Source organism: Somniosus microcephalus, unplaced genomic scaffold (assembly GCF_052327205.1).
Source record: "Somniosus microcephalus isolate GS21.2 unplaced genomic scaffold, FLI_Smic_1.0 unresolved_chr4, whole genome shotgun sequence".
NCBI lineage: Eukaryota > Metazoa > Chordata > Chondrichthyes > Squaliformes > Somniosidae > Somniosus > Somniosus microcephalus.
In genome coordinates, this window is record NW_028225182.1 from 47,571,710 (window position 1) to 47,593,673 (window position 21,964).

The following is a 21,964-nucleotide window of genomic DNA, read 5'->3' on the forward strand; positions in this document are numbered from 1 at the left end:
ACATCATTCAGTTCTCTGTCTTTTGATTCTTCCATGTTTAATAATTTTATTGTTTTGATTACTGATGATCTCACGTTATAATTTGATCATGGTACTGATCCCAACATTGTGAGGCATCGAAACATAGAAGATAGGAGCAGGAGTAGGCCATTCGGCCCCTCGAGCCTGCTCCGCCATTCAATGAGATCATGGCTGATCATCCAAATTCAGTACCCTGTCCCTGCCTTCTCCCCATATCCCTTGATCCCTTTAGCCTTAACAAGTATATCTAACTCCTTCTTGAATATATTTAATGAATTGGCCTCAACTGCCTTGTGTGGTAGAGAATTCCACAAGTTCAACACTCTCTGGGTGAAGAAATTCCTCCTCATTTCTGTCCTAAATAGCTTACCCCTTATCCTTAGACTGTGACCCCTCGTTCTGGACTCCCCAACCATCGGGAACATCCTTCCTGCATCTAGTCTGTCTAGTCCTGTTAGAATTTTATAAGTTTCAATGAGATCCCCTCTCATTCTTCTAAACTCCAGCGAATATAAGCCTAATCGACCCAATCTCTCTTCATACGTCATTCCTGCCATCCCAGGTATCAGTCTGGTGAATCTTCGCTGCACTCCCTCCATGGCAAGAACATCCTTCCTCAGATAAGGTGACCAAAACTGCACACAATACTCAAGGTGTGGTCTCACCAAGGCCCTGTACAACTGCAGCAAGACATCCTTGTTCCTGTACTCGAACCCTCTCGCTACGAAGGCCAACATACCATTTGCCTTCTTAACCGTCTGCTGCACTTGCATGCTTACCTTCAGCGACTGGTGCACAAGGACACCCAGGTCTCGTTGCACTTCCCCTTCTCCCAATCTATTGCCGTTCAGATAATAATCTGACTTCCTGTTTTTGCCACCAAAGTGGATAATCTCACATTTATCCGCATTATACTGCATCTGCCATGCATCTGCCCAATCGCCCAACCTGTCCAAATGGATATGGGCCAAAGGCGGGTAGATGGAGTTAGGTCACAGATCAGCCATGATCTCAGTGAAAGGCGCAACAGGCTCGAGGGGCTGAATGGCCTCCTCATGCTCCTACGTTCCTACATATAAATGCAAATTTTTCTTTCACTCTTTCTTAAAAGGGCCTTCAAGGTGGGGCCCACCAGAGAACTGCTATTCATGTTGAATGAGAAGGTGCTGGGAGTCTGTTGCGGGCCGAGTTTCTGAGTTTTTGCGGTTGTGTTGGGTCAATCTGACCATGTGTCCTCCCCCCTCCCTCCTCCCCCACACCCCCCTGTGGTTTGTCACTGTGTCATCCCCCACCCCACCCCCTCTCTCCCTGCCACCCTAGGGACGGTTTGCCATCTCAGCGGTGCCACACGCCATTCTGCAGATGATCCACTTTCACCCTGCACTGCCCGCCACCAAGAGCCAGCTGATCCAGCGAATGCCGATGGGATCGGTCATCAAGACCGTCACCTTTTACGAACGGGCTTTCTGGAAAGAGAAAGGTAAGTCACCTGGAGTATTGTGGGCAGTTTTGGGCGCCTTACCCAAGGAAGGATGTACTTGCCTGAGAAGGCGGTGCCACGAAGGTTCACCAGACTGATTCCCGGGATGAGAGGGTTGCCCTATGAGGAGCGATTGAGTAGAATGGGACTTCTTTGGAGTTTAGAGGAATGAGAATGAAAATTCTTAGAGGGCTTGACAGGGTAGCTGCCGAGAGGCTGCTTTCCCTCTGGCTGGAGAGTCTAGAACCAGGGGTCACAGTCTCAGGATAAGGAGTCGGCCATTTAGGACTGAGATGAGGAGAAATTTCTTCACACAGAGGGTTGTGAATCTTTGAAATTCTCTCTCGGGTCGCTACCAGTGAAGTTCGGGCGTAGGCGGCGTGCTAATTTTTTAGGGTCACTATAAGTAGCGCCCCGGCGAAGTTAGCGCCCCAAAGGGGGTCGCCTGCCAATTTTGCCCCCTAGAACTAGGGGGGTGTAGTCTCAGGATAAGGGGTCGGCCATTTGGGACTGAGATCCTCCTCTTCAAAACCGTGCCGTGGAATCTTCACCCGAGGTGGGCAGACAGGGCCTCGGTTTAACATCTCATGCAAAAGACGGCACCTCCGACAGTGTAGCCCTCCCTCAGTGCTGCACTGGAGTGCCAGCCTGGATTGTGTGCTCAAGTGGCGGGACCTGAACCCACAACCTTCTGACCCAGAAGGCGAGAGCCACGGCTAACACTGCCCAGTTGGCCTTGATGGGGTTATTTTGTGAAGTGAAGCTCCCGGTGGGACACAGGCAGAAGCAGGGAGGATGTTTTTCCCCTGGCTGGGGAGTCTGGAACCCGGGGTCACAGTCTCAGAATAAGGGGTCGGCCATTTAGGACTGAGATGAGAAATTTCTTCACTCAGAGGGTGGTGAATCTTTTGAATTCTCTACCCCAGAGGGCTGTGGATGCTGAATCGTTGAGTATATTCAAGGCTGAGATCGATAGATTTTTGGGCTCTAGGGGAATTGAGGGATATGGGAATAGTGCAGGAAAGTGGAGATGAGGTCGAAGATCAGCCATGATCTTATTGAATGGCGGAGCAGGCTCGAGGGGCCGAATGGCCGACTCCTGCTCCTATTTCTTATCTTCATGCATCACCCAGAGCAACGGGGCTGACAAATAACCGAACAGCCCCCATGATTGAACTTTCAACTCCAGCATAGAGTAAGAGACGGCTTCCCTTCCCCCGCCTCCACACTTTCTCCCTTCCTCTCCTGAATGTTCTGCTTCCTTGCTGGGGTACGGTTCCATGGGTGCTGGCTGAACATCCAAGATCTCACCAGGTGTGCCCCTCCCTCACAGGAGTATTGTGCCCAATTCTGGACACCACACTTTAGGAAGGATGTCCAGGCCTTGGAGAGGGTGCGGAGGAGATTTACCGGAATGGCACCCGGGGAAGAGGGACAGCAGTTACATGGAGAGACTGGAGAGAAGCTGGGATTGTTCTCCTTCGAGCAGAGAAGGCTAAGGGGAGATTTAATAGAGGTGTTCAGAATTATGAAGGGTTTTGATGGAGTAAATAAGGAGAAACTGTTTCCAGTGGCAGGAGGGTCGGTAACCAGAGGACACAGATTTAAGATCATTGGGTAAAGAACCAGAGGGGGAGATGAGGAGATTTTTTTTACGCAGCGAGTTGTCGTGATCTGGAATGCGCTGCCTGAAAGGGCGGTGGAAGGAGATTCAATAGTAACTATCAAAAGGGAATTGGATAAATACTTGAAGAGAAATTTTCAGGGCTGTGGGGAAGGAGCAGGGGGGAGTGGGACTAATTGGAGAGCTCGTTCAAAGAGCCGGCACAGGCAACATGGGGCTCTAGTGTGTGTGGCTTAGCTAGTTAATGTTTCAACATAGGGTCAGCTGTGGCTCAGTGTGTAGCACTCTCTCTCTCTCCTCTGAGTCAGTAGATCGTGGCTTCAAGTCCCACTCCAGAGACTTGAGCACATAATCCAGGCCGACACTCCAGTGCAGTACTGAGGGAGTGCCGCACTGTCGGAGGGGCAGTACTGAGAGAGTGCTGCACTGTCGGAGGGGCGGTACTGAGGGAGCGCCGCATTGTCGGAGGGGCGGTACTGAGGGAGCGCCGCACTGTCAGAGGGGCGGTTCTGAGGGAGCGCTGCACTGTCGGAGGGGCGGTACTGAGGGAGCGCCGCATTGTCGGAGGGGCGGTACTGAGGGAGCGCCGCACTGTCGGAGGGGCGGTACTGAGGGAGCGCTGCACTGTCGGAGGGGCAGTACTGAGGGAGTGCTGCACTGTCGGAGGGGCGGTACTGAGGGAGCGACGCACTGTCGGAGGGGCAGTACTGAGGGAGCGCCGCACTGTCGGAGGGGCAGTACTGAGAGAGTGCTGCACTGTCGGAGGGGCGGTACTGAGGGAGCGCCGCACTGTCGGAGGGGCGGTACTGAGGGAGCGCTGCACTGTCGGAGGGGCAGTACTGAGGGAGTTGTTGCACTGTCGGAGGTGCCGTCTTCCGGATGGGACGTTAAACCAAGGCCTTTTCTGCTCTCTCAGGTGGATGTGAAAGATCCCGCGGCCACTATTCGAAGAAGAGCAGGGGAATTCTCCCCGGTGTCCTGGCCAATATTTATCCTTTAACCAGCACCACTGAAAAACTGATTGTCACATATAGAACATCAGGAGTCGGCCCTTCGAGCCTGCTCCGCCATTCAATAAGATCATGGCTGATCTTCTACCTCATCTCCACTTTCATGTTGCTGTTTGTGGGATCTTGCTGTGCACAATTGACTGCCGCATTTTCCCCTCACGAGTGCTTCGCTGGCTGTAACGTCCTGAGGTGGTGAAAGGCGCTATATAAATGGAAGTCTTTTTTCAACCTGCCTTTGAAGGTTCTGCTTCCCCTCCTTTCGTTGTACAAGTTAGGTTGACCTTCTCTCTCCCTCCATCCCACCCAGGGTTCAGTGGGTGTTCCATGTCGGACACCGGACCTGTCGACTTCAGTATCGATGACACAAAGCCTGATGGGAGTCACCCAGCCATCGTGGGCTTCATCCAGGCAGACACCGCGCGGAGAATGAGCCTGGACACTCCGGAGCAAAGGTCAGATCAACCAAGAATCTCTAAATATACTCAACTGTATGATTGGAAAGGAATGGAGAGTCATAACGTCTTTTGGATGAGATGTTAAACTGAGGCCCCATCTGCTCTCTCAGGTGGACGTAAAAGATCCCGTGGCCACTATTTCAAAAAAGAGCAGGGGAGTTCGCCCCGGTGTCCTGGGGCCAATATTGCTCCCTCAGCCACCAGAACAAAAACAGATGATCCGGTCATTGCTTTTGTGGGAGCTTGCTGTGCGCAAATTGGCTGCCGCGTTCCCCACATTACAACAGTGACTACACTTCAAAAAGTACTTCATTGGCTGTAAAGCACCTTGAGATGTCTGGTGGTCTTAAAAAAGGCGCTATAGAAATGCAAGTCTTTTTTTTATGAGCGGAAACCAACAAATGTTGGGATGGTCCAATCCCTGGTGTGAAGGGGACTATTGGGATGGTGCAAGTGTCCAATCCCCGATGGTCATCTGGGGGGTGGGACTGTCCAATCCCTGATGGTTATGTTGGGGAGGGGACCTATTGGGATGGTGCAACTGTCCAATCCCTGATGGTCATGTGAGGGGTGGAACTGTTGGGATGGTGGGACTGTCCAATCCATGATGGTCATGTGGGGGCTGGGGCTGTTGGGATGGTGCGACTGTCCAATCGCTGATGGTCATGTGAGGGGTGGGACTGTCCAATCCATGATGGTCATGTGGGGGCTGGGGCTGTTGGGATGGTGCGACTATCCAATCCCTGATGGTCATGTGAGGGGTGGGACTGTCCAATCCCCGATGGTCATGTGGGAGGTGGGCCTGTTAGGGTGGTGTTTGGGACGTCCTGAGGATGTGATGAAGCAAAATATCCAGGTTCTGTCTCTCTCTTGCACCTTCTAGGGGTTGATTGCGGAATGGGGGGCAGACGTCCAGCGGGTTAATCGCCAAATTGGAAGAAACTAGTTCTGAGATTACCACTTTGAAGAATACTTGTCAAAATAGAGGCGAGAGGCCAAGGTCCATACTGCATGAGGCCACCAAGATTGAAAAGAGTCGGAGGGAAGACCAGACAGAGCAGGAAGTGGCAATGCCAAGTTTTGAAAGCGTTTAGCTTGTAGAATGAAGGGAAGACTGAGAGAGGGGAGGAGGCCCCCAGTGTCTTTTGATGTCCTGGGAAAAGAATGAGTTTGGGTTGGAGATGGTGCGATGAATCCTGTTTTTAACACAGTGAGGGAGGAGGAAGCGAGGGTTCGGCGGGATAGTTGGAGCTTCTGAGGAACAAGGGAGGGAAATTAAGAGGCACAGGCCTAGAAATTCGGTATCGCTGCGCCAGGTCTTTAGTGCCCGAAATTTTGCGCTCGCCCGGATTCCCGTAGCGCCCGCCTGAAATTCAGTTGCGTTGCCCCAAGACGGAGGCGGGCACTATTGCAGGGTTTGGCCGCCTCGTTTGGGGCGAAGAATGTCAGTTTCAGGCGTCCAGCTGCCGCTGCGGCACCCGATGCGGTGCGGCAGGCTGGGGTACTGCAGGCCTCCTCCTTCTCTTAAGGAGGAGCTGCCTGCAGCCGTGAGATCGCCGCTGGATTCCCCCGGCAAATGAGCCCGGCACCACGGAGAAGTGCCGGGCTCGCGGGAGTCACACACCAATGCCGCGGAGGGGTGGTGCAGGAGTCCGGGGAGGGAGGTGCGGCCAGGCGGCCGCCGGGAAAGCGGCCGGCCGCCCCTCCACCTTTATGCGCCGGCCTCTCGGAGCTGTAAGGCACCGTTTTGCAAACGCTGTTTGCGGCCGCGACGGGCGAGGCGGCCGCAACTGAATTTGGCCATCGGGACGGATTACCATTGGAACCGGGGCGCTGCGCACACCGATGACGTCATCGGTGCCGGCGCAGCGCTACCGGCTAACGCCGATGTTAGGGACCAACTGAATTTCGGGCGCTAAAAAACTTGCGGCGCAAACCACTTTATAGCCAATAAGTAGGCGCAAACGCGACTGAATTTCTAGGCCACCGTGACAAGAAAGGGCGTGAAGAAGAGAGAGGGAAGTTGGAGGTGAGTCGGGGATGTCTAACAGATAACGATCTGACCAGGAATGTGAGGGAGCTCTTGCATAGAGTCATAGAGTCATAGAGTTTTACAGCACAGAAAGAGGCCCTTCGGCCCATCGTGTCTGCGCCGCCCATCCATCCCTGTCCAGTCTAATCCCATTTTCCAGCATTTGGTCCATAGCCTTGTATGCAATGGCATTTCAAGTGCTCATCCAAATGCTTCTTGAATGTTGTGAGGGTTCCTGCCTCTACCACCCTTTCAGGCAGTGAGTTCCAGATTCCAACCACCCTCTGGGTGAAAAAGTTCCTCCTCAAATCCCCTCTAAATCTCCTGCCCCTTACCCTGAATCTATGCCCCCTTGTTATTGACCCCCCTACTAAGGGGAAAAGTTCCTCTTTATCTACCCTATCTATGCCCCTCATCATTTTGTACACCTCAATCAGGTCCCCCCTCAGCCTTCTTTGCTCCAAGGAAAACAACCCCAGCCTGTCCAGCCTCTCTTCATAGCTGAGGCGCTCCATCCCAGGTAACATCCTGGTGAATCTTCTCTGCACCCTCTCCAAAGCAATCACATCCTTCCTATAGTGAGGCGACCAGAACTGCACACAGTACTCCAGCTGTGGCCTCACCAGCGTTTTGTACAGCTCCATCATAACCACCCTGCTCTTATATTCTATGCCTCGGTTAATGAAGGCAAGTATCCCATATGCCTTTTTAACCACCTTATCTACTTGTTCCGCTGCCTTCAGGGATCTATGTACATGTACACCAAGGTCCCTCTGACCCTCTGTACTTCCTAGGGTCCTACCACTCATTGTGTATTCCCTTGCCTTATTTGTCCGTCCAAAATGCATCACCTCGCACTTTTCAGGGTTAAATTCCATTTGCCACTTTTCTGCCCATCTGACCAACCCGTTTATATCGTCCTGTAGCCTGAGGCTTTCCTCCTCACAATTTACCACCCCACCAATTTTCGTGTCATCTGCGAACTTACTGATCATACCTTTTACATTCTCATCCAAATCATTTATGTAGATCACAAACAACAAGGGACCCAGCACCGATCCCTGAGGTACCCCACTGGACACAGGCTTCCAGTCACAAAAGCAACCTTCGACCATCACCCTCTGCCTCCTGCCACTCAGCCAGTTTAGGATCCAACGCGCCAAGGCACCCTGGATCCCATGGGCTCTTACCTGCTTGACCAGTCTCCTATGCGGGACTTTGTCAAAAGCTTTACTGAGGTCCATGTAAACCACATCCACAGCATTTCCCTCATCCACCCCCCTAGTCACCCCCTCGAAAAATTCAATCAGATTTGTCAGACATGATTTACCCTTGACAAAGCCATGCTGACTATCCCCGATTAATCCTTGCCTCTCCAAGTGGAGACTAATTTTGTCCCTCAGAATTTTTTCCAATAATTTCCCTACCACAGATGTTAGGCTCACTGGCCTGTAATTCCCTGGTTTATCCCTGCTACCCTTCTTGAATAATGGTACTACGTTAGCTGTTCTCCAGTCCTCTGGTACATCCCCTGTGGCCAGAGAGGTTCTGAAAATTTGTGTCAGAGCCCCTGCAATCTCCTCCTTTGCCTCCCACAGCAGCCTGGGATACATCACGTCCGGGTCTGGGGATTTATCCACTTTTTGGCCTGCTAAAACCGCTAGCACCTCCTCCCTCTCGATGCTAATATGTTCAAGTATGTCACAGCCCCCTTGCCCGATTTCTATGTCTGCATCGTCTTTCTCCATAGTGAACACAGATGCAAAAAATTCATTTAAAACCCCGCCTACATCATCTGGCTCTACACACAGATTGCCACTTTGGTCCCTAATGGGCCCTACCCTTTCCCTGGTTATCCTCTTGCCCTTAATATACTTATAAAACATCTTAGGATTTTCCTTTATTTTGCTCGCCAGTGTTATTTCATGGCCCCTCCTCGCCCTCCTAATTTCTTTTTTAAGTATGCCCCTGCATTTTTTATACTCCTCTAGGGCTTCTTCCGTCTTTAGTCTTTTGTAACTGCCAAAAGCCCCCCTTTTATTTCTAATGCATTTTTGTATATCCCTTGTCATCCAAGGTTCCCTTTGCTTGTTGGTCCCACCCTTGACCTTTACAGGAACATGTTGGCGTTGTACTCTCTCTATTTCCCTTCTGAAAGTCTCCCACTGTTTTGATGCGGATTTTCCTATAAGTAGCTGCTCCCAGTCCAATTTGGCCAGATCCTGCCTTATCATATTAAAATCGGCCTTCCCCCAATTTAGAACCCTTATTTCCGGGCCGTCTTTGTCTTTTTCCATGACCACCTTAAATCTCACCGAATTGTGGTCACTGTCGCCAAAATGCTCTCCTATTGACACTTCCACCACTTGCCCGGCTACATTCCCCAGAATTAGGTCCAGTACCGCCCCCTCTCTTGTAGGACTTTCTACATGTTGGCTCAAAAAGCTCTCCTGGATGCACTTTAAGAATTCTGCACCCTCTAAGCCTTTCACACTCTGACTATCCCAATTTATATTGGGGAAGTTGAAATCCCCCACTATTATTACCCTATTATTTTCGCACTTTTCTGAGATTTGCCTACATATCTGTTCCTCTATCTCCCCCTGACTGTTTGGGGGCCTATAGTACACTCCCAGCAAAGTGCTTGCCCCCTTTTTGTTTTTAAGTTCTACCCATATGGCCTCATTAGAGGAACCCGCTAATATATCATCCCTCCTTACAGCAGTAATTGACTCCTTAATTAATATTGCAACACCCCCTCCCCTTTTACACCCCCCTCTGTCTCGCCTGAAGATTCTATACCCCGGAATATTGAGCTGCCAGTCCTGACCCTCCCTCAACCATGTCTCCGTGATAGCAACAATATCGTACTCCCATGTGTTCAACAACAACTTCAGTTCATCCACCTTATTTGCAAGACTCCTTGCATTAAAATAAATGCCTTCCAGCCCTGCCATATTCTCTTTTGCCTTCACATATTTGCATGTTGTGTGAAAGCTTCAATTTGATATTATCGTCTCTTGTTTGGAGATGTCCAAGACTTTCATTCTCTTTATTACCAGGAAGGAATCTGTGTGCAAACATTATGCCAAAATCTTTAAGATGAAGGAGTTTCTGAATGTGAGTAGCAGGCCTGTTTATTCCCCTCCCCTCCCCAATTCCCGGGAGGTATTGCAAGAAGCAAGGGGCAGGGCTTGGAGTAGAGCTAGGACACCGAGGACAGAAAGCTGGGAGATGGAGGAGAACCGAGCTGGGAGTCAGCGGGATGAACGGGATGATTGATGCACAGAGATGGGGGGAAGGAGAGGTGGAGATGGGGGGAAGGAGAGGGGAGATGGGGGAAGGAGAGGGGGAGATGGGGGAAGGAGAGGGGGAGATGGGGGAAGGAGAGGGGGAGATGGGGGGAGGAGAGGGGGAGATGGGGGCAGGAGAGGTGGAGATGGCGAAAGGTGAGGGGGAGATGGGGGAAGGAGAGGGGGAGATGGGGGAAGGAGAGGGGGAGATGGGGGAAGGAAAGGGGGAGATGGGGGAAGGAGAGGGGGAGATGGGGAAGGAGAGGGGAGGAGGGGAAAGGAGAGGGGGAGATGGGGGAGGAGAGGGGGAGATGGGGGAAGCAGAGGGGGAGATGGGGAAGGAGAGGGGGAGGAGGGGGAAGGAGAGGGGGAGATGGGGGAAGGAGAGGGGGAGATGGGGAAGGAGAGGGGGAGATGGGGGAAGGAGAGGGGGAGATGGGGGAAGGAGAGGGGGAGGAGGGGGAAGGAGAGGGGGAGGAGAGGGGGAGATGGGGAAGCAGAGGGGGAGATGGGGGAAGGAGAAGGGGAGGGGGGAAAGAGAGGGGGAGATGGGGGAAGGAGAGGGGAGATGGGGGAAGGAGAGGGGGAGATGGGGGAAGGAGAGGGGGAGGAGGGGGAAGGAGAGGGGGAGGAGGGGGGAGGAGAGGGGGAGATGGGGGAAACAGAGGGGGAGATGGGGGAAGGAGGAGGGGAGGGGGGAAAGAGAGGGGGCGATGGGGGAAGGAGAGGGGGAGATGGGGGAAGGAGAGGGGGAGGAGGGGGAAGGAGAGGGGGAGGAGGGGGAAGGAGAGGGGGAGATGGGGAAGGAGAGGGGGAGATGGGGGAAGGAAAGGGGGAGATGGGGAAGGAGAGGGGGAGATGGGGGAAGGAGAGGGGGAGATGGGGGAAGGAGAGGGGGAGATGGGGGAAGGAGAGGGGGAGATGGGGAGGAGAGGGGGAGATGGGGGAAGGAGAGGGGGAGATGGGGGAAGGAGAGGGGGAGATGGGGAAGGAGAGGGGGAGGAGGGGGAAGGAGAGGGGGAGATGGGGGAAGGAGAGGGGGGAGATGGGGGAAGGAGAGGGGGAGGAGAGGGAAGGAGAGGGGGAGGAGGGGGGAAGGAGAGGGGGAGGAGGGGGAAGGAGAGGGGGAGATGGGGGGAGGAGAGGGGAGATGGCGGAAGGTGAGGGGGAGATGGCGGAAGGAGAGGGGGAGATGGGGGAATGAAAGGGGGAGATGGGGGAAGGAGAGGGGGAGATGGGGGAAGGAAAGAGGGAGATGGGGAAGGAGAGGGGGAGATGGGGAAGGAGAGGGGAGGAGGGGAAAGGAGAGGGGGAGATGGGGGAGGAGAGGGGGAGATGGGGGAAGGAGAGGGGGAGATGGGGGAAGCAGAGGGGGAGATGGGGGAAGGAGAGGGGGAGGAGGGGGAAGGAGAGGGGGAGATGGGGGAAGGAGAGGGGGAGATAGGGGGAAGGAGAGGGGGAGATGGGGGGAAGGAAAGGGGGAGATGGGGGGAAGGAGAGGGGAGATGGGGGAAGGTGAAGGGGAGAGGGGGGAAGGAGAGGGGAGATGGGGGAAGGTGAAAGGGAGAGGGGGGAAAGTGAGGGGGAGATGGGGGAAGGAGAGGGGGAGGTGGGGGAAGGAGAGGGGGAGATGGGGAGGGGGATGGGGGAAGGAGGGGGGAGATGGAGGAAAGAGAGGGGGAGATGTGGGAAGCAGAGGGGGAGATGGGGGAAGCAGAGGGGGAGATGGGGGAGGAGGGGGAAGGAGAGGGGGAGATGAGGGAAGGGGAGGGGGAGATGGGGGAAGCAGAGGGGGAGGAGGGGGAAGGAGAGGGGGAGATGGGGGGAAGGAGAGGGGGAGATGGGGGAATGAGAGGGGGAGATGGGGGGAGGCTAGGGGAGATGGGGGAAGCAGAGGGGGAGATGGGGGAAGCAGAGGGGGAGATGGGGGAAGGAGAGGGGAGATGGGGGAAGGAGAGGGGGAGATGGGGGGAAGGAGAGGGGAGATGGGGGGAGGGGGAGATGGGGGGAAGGAGAGGGGGAGATGGGGGAAGGAGAGGGGGAGATGGGGGGAAGGAGAGTGGAGATGGGGGAAGGTGAAGGGGAGAGGGGGGAAGGAGAGGGGAGATGGGGGAAGGTGAAGGGGAGAGGGGGAAGGTGAGTGGGAGATGGAGGAAGGAGAGGGGGAGATGGGGGAAGGAGAGGGGGAGATGGGGGAAGGAGAGGGGGAGATGTGGGTAAGGAGAGGGGGAGATGGGGGGGAAGGAGAGGGGAGGTGGGGGGAAGGAGAGGGGAGATGGGGGAAGGTGAAGGGGAAAGGGGGGAAGGAGAGGGGAGCTGGGGGAAGGTGAAAGGGAGAGGGGGAAGGTGAGGGGGAGATGGGGGGAAGGAGAGGGGGAGGTGGGGGAAGGAGAGGGGGAGATGGAGGAAGGCGAGGGGGAGATGGGGAGGGAGATGGGGGAAGGAGAGGGGGAGGAGGGGGAAGGAGAGGGGAGATGGGGGAAGGAGAGGGGGAGGTGGGGAAGGAGAGGGGGAGATGGAGGAAGGAGAGGGGGAGGAGGGGGAAGGAGAGGGGGAGAGGGGGAAGGAGAGGGGGAGATGGAGGAAGGAGAGGGGAGATGGGGGAAGGAGAGGGTGAGGTGGGGAAGGAGAGGGGAGATGGAGGAAGGAGAGGGGGAGGAGGGGGAAGGAGAGGGGGAAAGGGGGAAGGAGAGGGGGAGATGGGGAAGGAGAGGGGGAGATGGGGAAGGAGAGGGGAGATGGGGGAAGGAGAGGGGAGATGGGGGAAGGAGAGGGGGAGGTGGGGAAGGAGAGGGGGAGATGGAGGAAGGAGAGGGGGAGGAGGGGGAAGGAGAGGGGGAGAGGGGGAAGGAGAGGGGGAGATGGAGGAAGGAGAGGGGGAGGAGGGGGAAGGAGAGGGGGAAGGAGAGGGGGAGATGGGGAAGGAGAGGGGAGATGGGGGAAGGAGAGGGGAGATGGGGGAAGGAGAGGGTGAGGTGGGGAAGGAGAGGGGAGATGGAGGAAGGAGAGGGGGAGGAGGGGGAAGGAGAGGGGGAGAGGGGGAAGGAGAGGGGGAGATGGGGAAGGAGAGGGGAGATGGGGGAAGGAGAGGGGAGATGGGGAAGGAGAGGGGGAGGAGGGGGAAGGAGAGGGGGAGAGGGCGAAGGAGAGGGGGAGATGGGGAAGGAGAGGGGAGATGGGGGAAGGAGAGGGTGAGGTGGGGAAGGAGAGGGGGGATGTGGGGGAGGAGCGGAGGAGGGAGAAAGGAAAGGTCGGAGATGGGGGGAAGTAGCTGTGGGAGGTTTGAACATGTCTAATGGATGGTGCTCTAACAAACTTGGCCTTGCTCATCCAATCCTCTTCCTTTCTCTTTACGCCTCCTTAGCCTAAAGCCTACGTTGAGAAGAACTGGATGGAGGACACCTACTCTGGGGGATGTTATTCGAGCTGTTTTGGTCCGGGAGTCCTTACTTCCTTTGGAGAGTGAGTTCAGCCAAGCCAAGATTCTGAGTTGCACTTCCTGCTGTCTTATTCCTAAAATGCACTTTTTTTCCCCTTCGAATCCTTTTTTTAAACCACCAGTTGCAATAAAGACACTGAACGGAGAGTTAAGCAAATGCTGAGGTGGCCGAGAATGTGCACTCAGTCCCTGATGGTCCCGTACAGAGAATACACTGAATTCATAGAAACATAGAAACATAGAAGATAGGAGCAGGAGTCGGCCATTCGGCCCCTCGAGCCTGCTCCGCCATTCAATGAGATCATGGCTAATCATCCAAACTCAGCACCCTGTCCCTGCCTTCTCCCCATATCCCTTGATCCCTTTAGCCTCAAGAAATATATCCAACTCTTGAATATATTTAATGAACTAGCCTCCACCGCCCTCTGTGGCAGAGAATTCCACGGGTTCACCACTCTCGGTGAAGAAATTCCTCCTCATCTCTGTCCTAAATGGCTTACCCCTTATCCTTAGACTGTGACCCCTGGTTCTGGACTCCCCGGCCATCAGAAACATCCTTCCTGCATCTAGTCTGTCCAGACCTGACAGAATTTTATAGGTTTCGATGAGATCCCCTCTCAATCTTCTAAACTCCAGTGAGTATAAGCCCAATCGACACAATCTCTCCTCATATGTCATTCCTGCCATCCCAGGTATCAGCCTGGTGAATCTTCGCTGCACTCCCTCCGTGGCAAGAACATCCTTCCCCAGGTAAGGTGACCAAAACTGCACACAATACTCAAGGTGTGGTCTCACCAAGGCCCTGTACAACTGCAGCAAGACATCCTTGTTCCTGTACTCGAACCCTCTTGCTGGTGATTCAGGGCGAAGGCCCTGCCCAGGTACCATCTCATGTACCTTGTCCTTTTCCTAACCATCAGCCTTTGTTTCACTGGACAACTAAAATCAACAACAACATCTTGCCTTTATATAGCGCCTTTAACACAGTAAAACTTCCCAAGTCGCTGCTCAGGAGCGATTATCAAACAAAATTTGACACCGATCCACATAAGGAGATATTAGGACAGGTGACCAAAAGCTTGGTCAAAGAGGTAGGTTTTACGGAGCGTCTTAAAGGAGGAGAGAGAGGTAGAGAGGTCCAGGGAGGCAATTCCAGAGCTTCGGACCCAGGCAGCTGAAGGCACGGCCGCCAATGGTGGAAATCGGGAGATGCTCAAGAGGGCGGAATTGGAGCAGAGCAGAGATCTCGGAGCGCAATGTTCCTGCTAAGGTGCGCGGCCTTGCAGTAATCTCAAAGGTCCCGCGCTGGCCACTCACCGGCTTTTCCATTGTAAATACCGCTGGAGCGCAGAAATTTAAAGGGACTGCGCATTTAAAGAAACAGGCCACACACAACAAAGCCCAGCTCACAGGGAACATTGCTCAGAGGGTTGCAGAAGAGGAGCAGGTTACAGCGATAGGGAGTTCATTTTTAAACGAAAAATGCATCAAAGATTTAATACTGTGCCTCATTGCTTTCCCAAAATTCTTAGAAGAATGAGAGGGGATCTGATTGAAACTTATAAAATTCTAACAGGACTAGACAGACTAGATGCAGGAAGGATGTTCCCGATGGTCGGGGAGTCCAGAACCAGGGGTCACAGTCTAAGGATAAGGGGTAAGCCATTTAGGACAGAGATGGGGAGGAATTTCTTCACCCAGAGAGTGGTGAACCTGTGGAATTCTCTACCACAGAAGGCAGTGGAGGCCAATTCATTAAATATATTCAAGAAGGAGTTAGATATATTTCTTAAGGCTAAAGGGATCAAGGGATATGGGGAGAAGGCAGGGACAGGGTACTGAATTTGGATGATCAGCCATGATCTCATTGAATGGCGGAGCAGCCTCGAGGGGCCGAATGGCCGACTCCTGCTCCTATCTTCTATGTTTCTATGTTAACAGCTTAATTGACTACTCATTAGCAGTGAAGGGTTTTCACCTTTATTAGTTCCCACACACTAGGGAACAATCTCTGGTGTTCCTGCGACAGTGGTCACATTAACAGGACAGTGCCGTGGCATTGCCTGTTGACACTTCACGCCGTTCCTTGCTTTCGAGGGAGGCACGTCTAGCCTTCGCTTTGTCACTCTCCCGAACGGCACAAATGACATGCGCTCTATGTGGGAAAAATCTCTGGCACCAACATTGACCTACCATTCTACACTTCAATTCCAAGTGAATAATGTGGTTAACTGTAGGCACGAAAGCAAACAGTGTGAGGCACAGAAGGTTCCCGGTTTAATGCAATGTGCCTCTGAGCTGCCTCATTACAAGTCCCACCCCAGAGACCTGAACACAAAATCTAGGCCGACACTCCCAGTGCAGTACTGAGGGAGCGCCGCACTGTCAAAGGGGCAGTACTGAGGGAGCGCAGCACTGTCGGAGGGGCAGTACTGAGGGAGTGCCGCACCGTGGGAGGAGCAGTACTGAGGGAGCGCCGCACTGTCAGTGGGGCAGTACTGAGGGAGCGCTGCACTGTCGGAGGGGCAGTACTGAGGGAGTGCCACACTGTGGGAGGGGCAGTACTGAGGGAGCGCAGCACTATCAGAGGGGCAGTACTGAGGGAGTGCCGCACTGTGGGAGGGGCAGTACTGAGGGAGCGCCGCACTGTCAGAGGGGCAGTACTGAGGGAGCGCAGCACTGTCGGAGAGGCAGTACTGAGGGAGCGCCACACTGTGGGAGGGGCAGTACTGAGGGAGCGCCGCACTGTCAGAGGGGCAGTACTGAGGGAGTGCCGCACTGTGGAAGGGGCAGTACTGAGGGAGTGCCGCACTGTGGGAGGGGCAGTACTGAGGGAGCGCCGCACTGTCAGAGGGCAGTACTGAGGGAGTGCCACACTGTGGGAGGGGCAGTACTGAGGGAGCGCAGCACTGTCGGAGGGGCAGTACTGAGGGAGCGCTGCACTGTGGGAGGGGCAGTACTAAGGGAGCGCCGCACTGTCAGAGGGGCAGTACTGAGGGAGCGCCGCACTGTCGGAGGGGCAGTACTGAGGGAGTGCCGCACTGTGGGAAGGGCAGTACTGAGGGAGCGCAGCACTGTCGGAGGGGCAGTACTGAGGGAGTGCAGCACTGTCGGAGGGGCAGTACTGAGGGAGTGCCGCACTGTCAGAGGGGCAGTACTGAGGGAGCACCGCAGTGTCGGAGGGGCCGTACTGAGGGAGCGCCGCACTGTCGGAGGGGCGGTACTGAGGGAGCGCCGCACTGTCGGAGGGACAGTACTGAGGGAGCGCCACACTGTCGGAGGGGCAGCACTGCGGGAGTGCCGCACTGTCGGAGGGGCAGTACTGAGAGAGCACTGCACTGTCAGAGGGGCAGCACTGATGGAGCGCCGCACTGTCAGAGGGGCAGTGCTGAGGGGGCGCCGCACTGTCGGAGGGGCAGTACTGAGGGAGCGCAGCACTGTCGGAGGGGCAGTACTGAGGGAGCGCTGCACTGTGGGAGGGGCAGTACTAAGGGAGCGCCGCACTGTCAGAGGGGCAGTACTGAGGGAGCGCCGCACTGTCGGAGGGGCAGTACTGAGGGAGTGCCGCACTGTGGGAAGGGCAGTACTGAGGGAGCGCAGCACTGTCGGAGGGGCAGTACTGAGGGAGTGCAGCACTGTCGGAGGGGCAGTACTGAGGGAGTGCCGCACTGTCAGAGGGGCAGTACTGAGGGAGCACCGCAGTGTCTGAGGGGCCGTACTGAGGGAGCGCCGCACTGTCGGAGGGGCGGGTACTGAGGGAGCGCCGCACTGTCGGAGGGACAGTACTGAGGGAGCGCCACACTGTCGGAGGGGCAGCACTGCGGGAGTGCCGCACTGTCGGAGGGGCAGTACTGAGAGAGCACTGCACTGTCAGAGGGGCAGCACTGATGGAGCGCCGCACTGTCAGAGGGGCAGTGCTGAGGGGGCGCCGCACTGTCGGAGGGGCAGTACTGAGGGAGCGCCGCACTCTCGGAGGGGCAGTACTGAGGTAGCGCCGCACTGTCGGAGGTGCCGTCTTTCGGATGAGACGTTAAACCGAGGCCCCGTCTGCTCTCTCAGGTGGACGTAAAAGATCCCATGGCACTATTTTGAAGAAGAGCAGGGGGAGTTCTCCCCAGTGTCCTGGGGCCAATATTTATCCCTCAATCAACAACTAAAAACAGATGATCCGGTCATTATCGCATTGCTGTTCGTGGGAGCTTGCTGTGTACAAATTGGCTGCCGCGTTTCCTACATTACAACAGTGAGTACTCTTCATAAGTACTTCATTGGCTGTAAAGCGCTTTGGGACGTCCTGACGGGGTGAAAGGCGCTGGAGAAATGCGAGTGATCCGCTACACGCATTTGCTGATTTTTTTTTCCCCTTTGGGAATCATGCTAATGCCATCCTCACCCAAGGGTAGACTTTCCGCGAGGCAGGACATAAGCTTCTGTAAGCTGGGCAGATGATAACCCACGACAGGTTACAGTGGACAACTGGGAGAAGTCCCCATGGACACGCAGGGTGCCAGCGTCCTCACATACCCATTGGATCAAGAGCGCGATTCCCAGCATATTTTTCCCATTCCTTCGTCCAGGAATACCAAGGTCAATTATGGTACCACCATGGCTAACCACGCGTCCAAACTGGGACCATCCTCATCAGTATGTGGTGCAATTACTCATTGAGCCACTGGGGGAGCCCTTGGCCTCTCACCATTGGATGTACACGTGCGAGGCTTGATCTTATCCTCTTGCAGCCCACGCTCAGGTTAAGTGAACACTCTCTGACTCCCTTGTGTGCTGTCTGACCCATACCGATGACTAATGCTCTGTCGCTCATTCTCCAGAATCCTGCGCCAACCTGTTGGCAGAATCCACTTTGCGGGGACGGAATTGGCCGATGAGTGGGTTGGGTACATGGATGGTGCGGTGCAGTCGGGCGAGAGGGCGGCTCGCGAGGTGAGTGGACCTCTTCTGAGTTGCGGACCTAAAGGGTTTGGGGGAACTGTTGGCAGAGTTTATGTCTGTCCAATACCTGGTGGGTTTGAGATGGTGTCTGACTGTCCAATCCCTGGTGGTTTGAGATGGTGTGTCACTGTCCAATCCCTGGTGGGTTGAGATGGTGTGTCACTGTCCAATCCCTGGTGGGTTGAGATGGTGTGTCACTGTCCAATCCCTGGTGGGTTGAGATGGTGTGTCACTGTCCAATCCCTGGTGGTTTGAGATGGTGTGTCACTGTCCAATCCCTGGTGGGTTGAAATGGTGTGTCACTGTCCAATCCCTGGTGGGTTCAGATGGTGTGTCACTGTCCAATCCCTGGTGGGTTGAGGTGGTGTGTCACTGTCCAATCCCTGGTGGTTTGAGATAGTGTCTGACTGTCCAATCCCTGGTGGTTTGAGATGGTGTCTGACTGTCCAATCCCTGGTGGGTTTGAGATGGTGTCTGACTGCCCAATCCCTGGTGGTTTGAGATGGTGTCTGACTGTCCAATCCCTGGTGGTTTGAGATGGTGTCTGACTGTCCAATCCCTGGTGGTTTGAGATGGTGTCTGACTGTCCAATATCTGGTGGGTTGAGATGGTGTCTGACTGTCCAGTCCCTGGTGGTTTGAGATGGTGTCTGACTGTCCAATCCCTGTTGGTTTGAGATGGTGTCTGACTGTCCAATCCCTGTTGGTTTGAGATGGTGTCTGACTGTCCAATCCCTGGTGGTTTGAGATGGTGTCTGACTGTCCAATCCCTGGTGGTTTGAGATGGTGTCTGACTGTCCAATCACTGGTGGTTTGAGATGGTGTCTGACTGTCCAATCCCTGGTGGTTTGAGCCGGTGCGTGACTAGCAGTCCCCACTCTAGGACTTGAGCACATAGGCTAGGCTGTCATTCTGGGGCAGTACTGAGGGAGAGCTGTGCGAATTTTCACAGCTGAGCCCCAATACTGTCTTCGCCCAACTTTCCAGCGGGGCGGGTGGGGGGGGGGGCATTGCGTATTTAACAGGGTGTGATTGCTGCCCCCTCAGGTCAAGAGGTCCTCAGGTCAATTGTAGGGCCCCCACTGCTGCTTGGCTGTAATCAGCTAACTGGGCACAGACTGGCGATTGAACCTGGCACGAACAATGATGGACAGGTGACGACCCTCTGGTCCATCCAACCCGTCCCACACAATTGTGATACCCTGTGATTGCCTGGGAGAGGCGAAAAACCAGATAAAAGAACCCAGGCTGATTTGGGGTAAAAAAAAGATCTGGGAAATTCCTCTCCGACCCATCTAGGCGATCGAAACGAGTCCAGGAGATCGCTCCTGGCCCTGAATTCCCTGCAGTACCCGCCCTTCTGTAAGAGCTGATCTCCGCCCCGGCCAGAAACAGGCCCAGCTCTCGCTTGAAGGAATTCAGCGAGTCCGCATCCACCCCACGAGCCGGCAGCCTGTTCCCGAGGTCCGCTATTCTCTGGGGCAAGAACCACCTCCTGACATCTAACCGAGATCTGGCCTTGTACAACTTCAATTTGTGATCCCTGGTCCCGCCCTAACCTATTTAATTGGAACAAACTGCCAGCTGCAACACAATCTGTTCCCTTCCTTATCTTACAAACCTCAATCAGATCACCTTTAAGTCTACGCTTCTCTAAAGCGTAGAGTCCCAACTCGTTCAGCCTATCTTGATAACTCAGATGCTCCATGGCCCAATTACTTGTGCGAATCTGTAACAAGATTGTGTAGAATGGGCTGACACCCTCTGGAGTTTAGAAGAAAGAGAGGTGATCTCATTGAAATGTATAAGACTCTGAGGGGGATTGACAGGGTAGATGCTGTTTCCCCCTGGCTGGAGAGTCTAGAACCAGGGGTCATAGCCCCAGGATAAGGGGTCGGCCATTTAAGACTGAGATGAGGAGAAATTTCTTCACTCAGAGGGTTGTGAATCTTTGGAATTCTCTACCCCAGAGGACAGTGGTTGTTGAGTCTTTGAGTATATTCAAGGTTCAATTAGATAGATTTTTGAATATTAAGGGAATCAAGGGATTTGGGGATCGGGCAGGAAAGTGCAGTTGAGGTCGATGATCAGCCACAATCTTATTGAATGGCGGAGCAGGCTCGAGGGGGCCGTGTGGCCGACTCCTGCTCCTATTTCTTAGGTTCTTAAGAAGAAAGTAAACAAGAAAACAATGTCTCCTTATTTACAGGTATTGCGTGAGTTCGGAAAAATTACCACGGATGACATCGTCCGGCCTGAACCACCACCGGCTGAGGACTCGCTCACCCCGATGGAGAGCTCCTGGCTGATGGGCGCGTTGCCCTCCGTTGACACCCTCCTACGTTTCGGTGGGATCGCCCTAGCTGCCAGCCTGGCCTGGTTATTCCAGTCAAAGCTTTGAAGAAGTGGGGCCTGTGCCATTATCAACACTTTAAAATCTGTTCCTTTTCCTGCTTTTTTTTCCAGTTCTGACGAAAGGTCTTCAACCTGAAACGTTGACTCCATTTCTCTCTCCACGGATGCTGCCCTGGCCTGCTGAGTTTTTCCAGCATTTTCTGTTGTTATTCCAACACATCTATTGAGTGTTGTACCTAGAGTTGTGAAGGGGTGGAAAGTTTCTGGGAAATTTTCCACGGGAAGTTTAGCTTGGGATTTTTGCGAAGTTTGCCCAAAAAAGCACATGCTAGCATAATATTGTTTTTTTTTTGTATATTTCTTTCATTTTTTTTCACAGGTCCTCTCTTAAAATTACTAACAGAGATGGAATCTTAATTATTAAGGAATTTCTTAATCAATATATGTTGATCTTCTTACTTGGCTTGTTTTAATAATTACAAGTTTTGTGTATGACTGTGAACAAATGTGTCCTGATTGGTTGGATGAATGGATGAGCGATTAGCTCCCTCTATTGGTGATGTAGCATCGTGCGTGCACAGGTCATGCTTCCATCACATGGAGCATCAGGAAAAATTTACTCACCCTGTTGCAATCGTGCTGATTGACCACAGTTCGACACAGAGACGAATGCCCTTTATTTCTCTGCATAGAACAATGCCACGTTTACCGTCAGATGTGTGGAAGCATTTTATCCCAGGCAGATGGAAAGACTGTGTTCATGTGCAAACACTATACAAAGCCATATGTAAAGAATGCCACAAAGATGCAGCAGCATTTATCCAAATGCAGCAACTTCACTCAAAGCACACAGCAGTCAGCCCAGAGTTGCCCTGCTTCCATTCAAGAAGATAATGGTTCTCATTCAGCATCGGGCTCCTTATCATCAGCAACTCCTGGCCCACTTGGAAGGTTCTTTGATACAATGGATAACCATAGCCAGAAGAATGCAGATGAGTGCCTTGCTCGAGCTGTTTATGTGACAGGCTCACCCCTCATGCTCACAGCCAATGTGTACTGGAAGAGATTTTTCAGTGTTATTCGCCCTGCATACTGTCCTCCCACCAGACATGCTTTGTCTACTTATTTGCTGGAGGCCGAGTATAACAGAGTCCAAGGAAAGCTCAAAGAAATTATAGAGATGGCAGACTGTGTTGCAGATATCTCAGATGGGTGGTCAAATGTACGAGGGGAGGGCATCATAAACTACATCGTCTCCACTCCTCTCCCAGTGTTCTTCAAGAGCACAGACACGAAGGACAACAGA

General features: G+C 53.8%; 2 protein-coding genes across 8 annotated transcripts in view; both read left to right on the top strand.

Annotated features, from left to right (window-relative positions):
• Positions 1 to 21,964, top strand: part of mblac1 (metallo-beta-lactamase domain containing 1) — a 420,822-nt gene that overhangs the window by 7,359 nt on the left and 391,499 nt on the right. The gene's annotated exons all lie outside the window — the stretch shown is intronic.
• LOC147091031 (amine oxidase [flavin-containing] B-like) lies at positions 45 to 20,706 on the top strand. Its single transcript, XM_085977478.1, has 6 exons — positions 45 to 1,501; positions 4,443 to 4,587; positions 9,685 to 9,742; positions 13,280 to 13,377; positions 18,184 to 18,295; positions 20,513 to 20,706. The coding sequence occupies exons 1-6, from the start codon at positions 1,384 to 1,386 to the stop codon at positions 20,702 to 20,704; spliced, it is 723 nt and encodes a 240-aa protein (XP_085833604.1). The 5' UTR covers positions 45 to 1,383; the 3' UTR covers positions 20,705 to 20,706.

Coding starts and splice junctions, on each gene's coding strand:
- LOC147091031 (XM_085977478.1), top strand. CDS start 1,384: ATGATCCACTTTCACCCTGCACTGCCCGCCACCAAGAGCCAGCTGATC. Junction 9,743..13,279: donor AGATGAAGGAGTTTCTGAAT/GTGAGTAGCAGG, acceptor ACGCCTCCTTAG/CCTAAAGCCTACGTTGAGAA. Junction 18,296..20,512: donor GCGAGAGGGCGGCTCGCGAG/GTGAGTGGACCT, acceptor CCTTATTTACAG/GTATTGCGTGAGTTCGGAAA.